This window comes from Poecilia reticulata, linkage group LG14 (assembly GCF_000633615.1).
Source record: "Poecilia reticulata strain Guanapo linkage group LG14, Guppy_female_1.0+MT, whole genome shotgun sequence".
Lineage (NCBI taxonomy): Eukaryota > Metazoa > Chordata > Actinopteri > Cyprinodontiformes > Poeciliidae > Poecilia > Poecilia reticulata.
The window spans coordinates 11,219,243-11,228,046 of record NC_024344.1 but is presented as its reverse complement, the minus strand read 5'-3'; the positions used below and the strand labels follow the sequence as shown (position 1 = coordinate 11,228,046).

The 8,804-nt window shown below is 39.8% G+C and overlaps 1 protein-coding gene across 2 annotated transcripts in view; it reads right to left on the bottom strand.

Annotated features, from left to right (window-relative positions):
- Positions 1-429: 429 nt before the first annotated feature.
- Positions 430-8,804, bottom strand: part of chrdl2 (chordin-like 2) — an 8,896-nt gene continuing 521 nt past the window's right edge. The window contains exons 2-11 of one of the 2 annotated variants that reach the window (XM_008427751.2): positions 8,642-8,754; positions 8,462-8,555; positions 8,226-8,371; positions 6,328-6,421; positions 5,927-5,985; positions 5,021-5,183; positions 4,708-4,902; positions 4,430-4,603; positions 3,901-3,993; positions 430-3,026 (exon numbers count right to left, since the gene is read on the bottom strand). In XM_008427751.2, coding sequence (XP_008425973.1) covers positions 2,893-3,026; positions 3,901-3,993; positions 4,430-4,603; positions 4,708-4,902; positions 5,021-5,183; positions 5,927-5,985; positions 6,328-6,421; positions 8,226-8,371; positions 8,462-8,555; positions 8,642-8,754 — 1,265 coding nt within the window. In that variant the 3' untranslated portion in view covers positions 430-2,892. The remainder of the gene's footprint in view (positions 3,027-3,900; positions 3,994-4,429; positions 4,604-4,707; positions 4,903-5,020; positions 5,184-5,926; positions 5,986-6,327; positions 6,422-8,225; positions 8,372-8,461; positions 8,556-8,641; positions 8,755-8,804) is intronic. The other variant, XM_008427753.2, reaches the window with a different exon arrangement.

The window sequence follows — 8,804 nt, the reverse complement described above, 5'->3', positions numbered from 1 at the left end:
CACAAGTATGTGTGTGTGTTTTAGTTCAAAATCCCTGTTTGGTTTAGAAGAAAAAAAAGAATCACAATAAATTCAAATCTTTTGGTTTAAAAAATCATCAAAGCCGTTTTCTGGGCAAAAGAACTGTTTAAATAAATGAGTAATAAGGAAAAGTTAATATAACACTCATGCCAATGATCTAATAGCTTTGCCTCTCTTGAATGTTTCAACTCAGTGTCACAAAAAATATTTCATCTCTACCAAGAACACGGCTTACACAGATCTCCAGAGCTTTGCTTAATAGAAACCTTGAGGCGATAGTGCTGCTAGATCCTTTGTGCTGCAGCAGGCAGAGTGCAGGTCTGCGATGAATCAGCAAGTCTCTGTTAAACACAGCTCTGAGCAAGAGGGCACATCTTGTTTGAAGCGCGAACATACAAGAAGCAGCCATGAGCAGTCAAACACTGTTTTTTAATGGTGTAAAATATCAGGCAACACTGTATAGTTCGAAATCGCTGCGTGAAGTACAAGGTGCGTTCAGATATATGGCCTCACAGCAAAAAAAAAATATAATTACTGAAGATATGTGAAAGCTGTAAAGGTTTAAAAATAAACCAGATCTTTCTGCTACATAAAAGAGGGAGGCTTTTCTTACAACCACTGGCACAGTTTTGTACTTTTTGAAAGCTACACTTAAAAGCTACTTCATGAAAAAAAAAACCCAAAAAGACATTCAACATTCAAATACGCACAGCCAGGAACCAATATACTATAAATAAGGTGATAAAACCTTGGCTGATATTTACAAGTGATGAATAACGACCTTGTTCACATGCAGAACAAATTGTGCCTTCTTTAAAATTAAATGCAAAAACACACAACAAAAAAAATGTGTTCAAATAGTTTGCTGAAGCAAAATTCCTCTCAAAATCTTATCGCTACAAAAACGATGTAACAGCCTACAATTTACACAAGTCAGGTAAAACATACGTGATTCACTACTCCTCTAAACCAGAGGCACCTCCAGAAATCTGTCGAAGGGAATCCTAATTGATGGCCTCTGATAATCGCAAGATGCTATTTCCCTCTTTACAGATTCCTTCTGGTTTTACTTTTGCCTAAAAGTTTCAGATCACCAAACTGATTCCATCTGATAATCTTCTCAACAGCTGAGGGTCCAGAACCTCTGAATGAAGCAACACATAGAACAAGGAGCTGGTTTCTACCAGCGTACTGGTAATGGGAACAGAGTAACACTCTTCCGATTAAACTGCTCAAGCTCCAGAATGATTATAAAGTAAGGCGGGGTTTCATTGCACTAGCAGGGTTTTAGCTTCAGTCCTGAGAGTGTAAGCTAAGCTAAAGGAGGGACTAGTGAGCATCAGGCAGGACGAAACATCGAAGATCCTGAAATATGGCCCCAAAAGAGGAACTGCTAAATGTCTCTGGCAAGAAAATCTCAATATGCAAGAGTATCTCCAAGTGGAATCATCATGGGGAGATAAATCTCTGAGATTTTTACCTACAAAAGTGCTGCCAATGGCTGAAGGAAAACACAAAGGCGAAACACATGGCAGCACAGCAATAATAAAGGTCAGGTTCTACCGCGTCAGACAGGAACAGAGAGTTCGGCTGTGAAGAGACGCCACTGAAACACTCAACGACTTAACAGACTTCTGACCACAGAAGTAAACAGGATATGTCATTACCAAGAGGCTGAAACAGTGCACAAGAACATCTGTGCTAAGTGTGGGCTGAAGGTTTCGCTGTCAAAATGGCAAACGCCAACCAGAGTAGCTGAGAATGATGAGTCTGAGACAGGAGATGGCTAACCAGAAAAGATGGTGGACTAATCAGAAAAGATGCAGAAAAAGAAAAACTTAGCAATCCAAAGTAAAAAATCAGAGAAATACCACAAACTCAAAGAGAAAATAGAGAAAATAATGAACATGACTGGGTAAAAGTAAAAGGGGTGACAGTGGCAGCGGATGGTAGAAGATCATCCCTCAATTGGTGGGTTGCTGGTTTGATTCTGTCATTATGTCCTTGAACACAATGACTGTGTCTGACCACCATCACCTCTGCTGACGGTGGTCAGAGAGTCCGGTAGCCTCGCCTCTGTCACTGGGCACCAGGGTAGACGTGGCTACTACCCAGTAGCTTGCTGCCATCAGCAAGTGAATGGGTAAATGACTGAAGGTAGTCTGCAGCCCTTTGGGGTCCTCTAGATTTGATAACGCACTGTACAGATTATCATTTAATGGCCTAAGTGTTGACAGTGGTCCTGGTCTTGGGAGAATTGAGGCCAGAAAATTTGTAGCCCCCAACTGGTGGTGCTAACGGCCCAAACACCAATACAACCAGCCATCACACCAGAGCTGCCACTGTGGACATGTTACGGTTGTCCAGCCATCCTGATCCATCATCTGTCAAAATCACCTCAATTCTTACAATTACATATGTTTTTTTCTCTTCCAACACATCAGCATTACGTACACAATGCTAGCATTCATTTTATCCCTGTGCTAACATCATGTGTTATTAATAAACTCACTGACAGCCGTAACTGCAAAGCAGCATTTTCCATTTTACCTGTCGCTGGTCATAATGTAACGAGCGACAGGTGTATGCAGCTAGTGCAACATGCCTGTCGCCATCATGGTTCGAGCTTCAGAACTAATTTATCAAATCTAATAATGTTTCGATTTATTACAAGAATCGTAAACAACCAAGATGGATGTCAACATCACCACTGTTTGAAGATACCAGACAAAAATGGCAAAGATGCATAAAAAACATGAAGAGTAAGAAAGTTCACTTGCATAAATAAAATAAAATAAAATTTAAAAAACAAGTGCAGCTTGTATGAATAACATGTCATTTGAGTGTGAATACTGATATCACGAGTGGTTGCTATGGTGAACACAGGTCTTCAGTTTGCTTTGGATTCAAGAACATCACTATTTCCCGAATGCCGTTTCCACAAATGGTGGTCTGAGAAGCTCTGCTCAGGTTTTCTCCCAACTCTTTAAATTTTTTCCACGTGTCTGAAAAAAAAAAAACATAACAAAAAGAAACATATTTAAATTTACTTAAATAAGACAAACACAAACTGAGTAAAATGTGTCAAAATACTTATAGGACACATAAAGTAAGTAAACAGAGATATTTGGTCTCATAATATGATAATCCACTATTTGGTTTCTTGATGCTTTTCCTTTCTGCCGTTGCCAAAACACAAACAAGAGGATATTCTTCAAATTTGTGAGTCCATTCTTCCAGTCTTTTGTGGGTGGATTTGCTCATGAATCCGGATCAGCTGGATCTATTTGTAAAAATCAAATGCTGAAGCTCTACAGCTTTTCAGCGTCAGGATTCCTGGTTTTGGTTTTCGGCTCCTCGTCTCATCTCGGCGTCAACAAGTCAACAGTATCTACATGCTAACTGGTTATTTGGAAGCAACCCAGGAAAAGCACAAGGTTTGTATCTGAAGTTTTATAGAAGAAGTTAAGAAGTGTTTGTGTGTAGACAGGGATGCTGATAAATGTACCAGTAATTACTTTGATATATTCTTGGTGGATATACTCAAATTTTAGGTTGGATTCTCATCCAACCTAAAATTATTATTGAAAAATATGCTGCTGCAATAAAATGCAAACTTTTTTTAAAATAATTTTGTATCTAGAAGTGTGGATGACACTGTATGCTACCAACGATTTGTATTCTTTTCATGCACGACAAACCATGTGATAACTTCAGATAGATGTCTGCAAGCCATCGAATGATAATTAAAACGTCACATCCTTCAAACATTTTAAATATTAAATATTTTGGATGGAGAGTGGCCTAATAGATAGTTTACCATCATAAATGCATAATGAATGTACTTAAAAGCACAAATAACAACAGAAGAACACAAACCTTCATCGAGAGCGGTAAGGAGAGTGTAATTTTCCGGATGATCTGTGATGTCTTTCCTTTGAACGTCGCCAATCTCCATTATTTGTAAAATACCTGGACGAGAACATTTGACATGTTTAAACATGTCAAACAAACTTGAGCAAAAACAAAATGCAGTTTTCAAATGATGATGATGATTATTATTTGTTTCGTTTATTCATTTCATTCATCCCTCAAGCTGATTTTCATGCATTTCCCCTTTGATGAAATCATCAATTGACTTGAAAGCTACTTTTTGAATGTACTCAGGTTCTCTGGCATTAAAATGTGCTCAATCTGAAACGGTTAACTCGATCAAAAAAGCAACAAGAGAATAAACTTAGAAGCAAATACTTTTTTCCACAACATTCGTATTGACGAGGTCTTTACTAGCTTTTCCTGTCGAGTGAAAACAAAATCTTTGAACAAACACACACAGTTTAATACAATCCTGCCTTCTGACTTTCACAGACATATTTTTTAAATGTATTTTTTTTCTAGTCCACAATACCTTCTGCTGTGCTCCAGGCTTGCACTTCAATCTCAGCAGTGCTTTGTCTTTCAGCAGCAATGATTCTAACCGTGTTGGGAGAATCAACTTTCAAGGCTGGTTCTACTTTATACACCAAAAGGTTGTTTTTATACCCAGGATAGCACTGGGTCTGGTTCATTTCAGCTTTTCTCTCTATATAAAAAAAACACACACACACAGAGAAAGAGATTAAAAGGATAACATGTTTCCATGGTTATCGGTGTAATCACCTCGTCGTGCCAGTGAGTCATTTTTACCTTTACCTGGACAAGTCTTGCAGCATTTACCGGCCAATTTTATTGGGTGCTGGCACGGATACTGGCCCGGACACGTGATGCGCTTGCAGTCTTGGAGGCCATCGATGCAAGTGCAAACGATGCATTCCAGGACCTTCCCCAAAACTGGATGCCACATGTCTCCATGAGAGTACGTCTTGCCGTTGTATAAACACACTGAGACAAATGGGAAACATGTGAGGCGCATACGGGAACGATCGTAAACGTGTGAGGAATGTGCCAACAAATTCAAATGGCCACATACTATCTCTGTGTTTCCGCATAAAAGCCTCACCTCGCTGGTGTTTCCTCTGCAGTAAAATCCTCACCGTGGTCTCCGGGGCCCCTCTGAGGTTGAGCCTGCTGAGGCTCAGAGCCCTGGCAGAGGCCTTCATCCTGGTGGCACGGTCCGACCTCACCCGGCTCTGCTCGCCAGAACACTGGTCGACTGAATGTCTCTGTTGTGAATGCAGACATAATAAAAAACAGTTGGTCATCTATCCAGCTGTTGGCTTGACTTGCTTTTTTCCCCCTCTATCTGACTGATAGCTGCGGGAGCGTCACATCATCATGTCCTAAATCATGAAAAGCTGGCTGCAGACGCTGACATCTCATCGCTTTTCCAGCTATTTCGAAAGGAAGAAACGTTGCCAGTAAAGGTAGTCGCTGTGGCCAAACGGTCTGTGGAAGTTGAACGGGGAGAAATGGAAATCTTTGCTTTTTAATCACTGGATCAAACCCAATACCTCAAAAAATAACCTGAAGAGTAGAAACCGTTAAAAACACAGAGGATCCTCGTCAGGAACTAAATGTTCTTTTTAATTAAATTGCATCTTTCATCCCATCTGTAGTTCCAGCTTTTTTATATGTTATCACGTTACAACTATTTACCTTTTGGTATTTTTAGCTCATCTTGTGAAAGTGCAGCAGAAAGAAAGTGACGTTAAAATGTATTTTATAAATAAGATACATCTTGTGTGTATATATTCAGCCGCCTTGAGTCTGATACACCGGTGCGATTCACGTCGGTGTGATAGATTCTCAGCTCCTCTGTGAAAGCCTCCCGGGTTTCATGTTTCACTTTCCTTCCACTTCACAGTTCATCCAACACACGTCTTCTTGTGTTGGCCTATCTGACCTACATGATGCATTTGTTGATAAGACGATTAAAATGTGAAACAGTCTAAGATGCGATACGTACGACGCCTCTGTTCAGCTGATGGTTTCCATCCTCGGTGGACGATGAGCTGCTGCTGTGGTCTGAGAAGAAAAACGTAATTTAAGTTTGAAACGACGTTCATTCAGATTGAAATATTTTTTATTCCTGCTGGACCATTCCAAGTATTTTTTTTCATGTATGCTTTGAAGTAGTTGCATGATTCATTTTTACCATATAGTGCAGCTTTTCTTTACTTTCCATAATTATGCACTCCTTTTATTCAATACCAGTTTATTGTTCAATACCAATGAACTTGAATTTTACAATCAGACATGTTACAGAATTATAATCATCCCTGTCTTAATGTTACAGCTAGACATTTTTAAAGATGAAAACAGAAATAAAAAGTGAATATTTTTATTCGACTGGGGGAGTTTGGCTACCTTTGCACACCAAACAGCAGGAATCTGGGAGAGAAGCTGGTGAAGAGCAGGTGACAGGCTGGCATGTTTTCAGAGCGCAGAAGATGTTTCCATTCTGTGGAAAGAAAAGGAAAGAGAAGAGAAAAGAAAAGAAAAGAGAAAAAAGGAAAGAGAAGAACAGATAAGAAAAGAGAAGAAGAGAAAGAAAGAGAAGAGAAAAGAAAAGGGAAGAGAACAGAAAAGAAAAGAAAAGGAAAGAAGAGAGAAGAGAAGAAAAGAAAAAAGGGAACAGAAGAGAAAAGAAAAAAGGAAAGAAAAGGAAAGAGAAGACGAGAAAAGAAAAGAATATATAAGAAAAGAGAAAAGAATCATCACCACAGTGTCCAACTTTGAAATAACCATCATAACCTGATTTTTTTTTTCTCCATTTAGTAATATGAAGCATATTGCATAAAACAAAAGAAACATGATCTATGTTCAGTTTGGTTATGGCAAAGACAAAACTGCAATTGAGAAATCCAACAGACGGAGGAAATGTGACACAGTTTCTCTGTTGTACAAAAACTAAGACTGGAAGCTGTTGGTGTTCAGTTTATGGTTGCACATTTTCAGATTCATTAACTTCTCACATCAGGTGGCCTCGTGAAGAGCGCCACATCGGGTTCGGCTTTGGCTGCACTTCTCTGCTTTTCCTCTGGTGATCGCAACTGAGCGCGACTACAGTGAGATGTTTTCACCTTCTGCATGCTGTTAGTGTGATTTCACAATGTGCCTCCACTTGCAGTGCGCAGCGTTAGCAATGGCAGGCACAGATGGCAGGGAGGAAAAAAATACAATTGAGATCACATAAAAAGAAACGGTGTGCAAAATTAAAGTTGTTCCGCACAGTTTCACGTCGCGTTCTACATTTTAACCACCTGAGTATAAATGACTTAGAAATGGTGGCAGTGCAGAAGCTGGTGAATCAGCAGTATGATGATTCTTGTGTCAAAAATGGATATTACAGCTCATTTACTTGCAGTTTTTAGCTTACTGCACAATGCCTTCTTTATTTGTTGACACACATGGTAAAAAAATACATGAATCTTCTATTGCAGCAGATAAATATTACTCTTAAAATTTTATCTATGTTGAGTACATTTGTTCACTGAGCGAAAAAAAAAATTATGTTTAGAAAAAATAATTTTAACCACATCACCAGTTCACAATTATTAATTATTACTATTCTGAGCAACATCCTGATCCAACTAAAGCACTCAGCTCCAGTTTAAACCCTAGCAGCAGAAATAAACTTCAGTTTGGTTCTGGATTTAATTCAGGTTAGCTAAGCAGTCCCAGATTTTACAGACACAAAAGTATGTTTCATTATTGTTGTTTCAACTTTTGAATAACTTCTTTTGGTTGTTAAGGACAGCAGCTTTGTCCATGTAGACATTTACTGACCAATTCRAAAAGAAACAGGCCCACAGAATCATGGCTCCTCCACCGTCCATTGGAGTYAAGTGAGCGAGATTTTAAATAGATTCAATGGATTGAAGTTAATCTCTGTCTACTACTGGATTCATTTGATCACAAATTTTTAGATGTGAATTCGCTCAATGTGGGGTTTTTTTTAATAATACAAAAGCGAAGATTAATTTTTAATGCTTTATCTACATCTTTACCAGTAGTGCTACATGTATAACTGCAGCTTCTTCGCGGTACTTTCCCATTTTCCCCTTTGAAGAGGAAATAACTAACAGAAGAGGGCTTATGTTCCCACAGGGACCGGAAAATGCTGCTGGAGGTTTTCCTCTATAAATACTTTTTATTATTTTTTTTACATGTATATCCTTTGACCAGAACATTCAATAAATAAATAAATAAATAAATAAATAAATAAAATCTTGATGACTCTCCTAGACTTGGATGGAACTTACTGAGCATGTGCACATGACGCACTGATTGCTCTGCCTGGATGWAAAGAGACCCTGGGTGGTGAAGGTCTCCCCTGGCTGATAGACAGTCCCGTTGTGGCTGCAGGTTTTGACTGGCGCCCTCAGCCCTGCGGGGATCCTGGGCTCATCTGAGGAGGAAGAGGAGGAGGACACCTCACACACATGCACCGTCACTGCGCTTCTCTCTGGCGCCCGGAGGTGCCAACGCCGGAGCATACCTGTGCACCTTGGACAACACCGCTGAGGCGCTGTCACGGGGTTCTGACACGCCAACGCAGGACACTTGATAGTGTTGCACTTCACRTGGCCTGTCTGAGGGAACAGGTGACATGTTTAAAAGCACCTTCATCCACCCACCGTCCTTTACGGACCGAATCCCCCTTGTTTGGGAAAAGTACCTCTGTGCAGACGCAGCGCATGCAGAACATGTATCCAAAAGGCTCCAGATAGGGATGCCAGCTGTCTCCTGGTCTGTAGGTTTTGTCTTTAAAAGTACAAACCACTCCGGAGCCTGAGTGTCACAAATAAACCATCAACATTTTCCCCTCAAAACGGAAATCT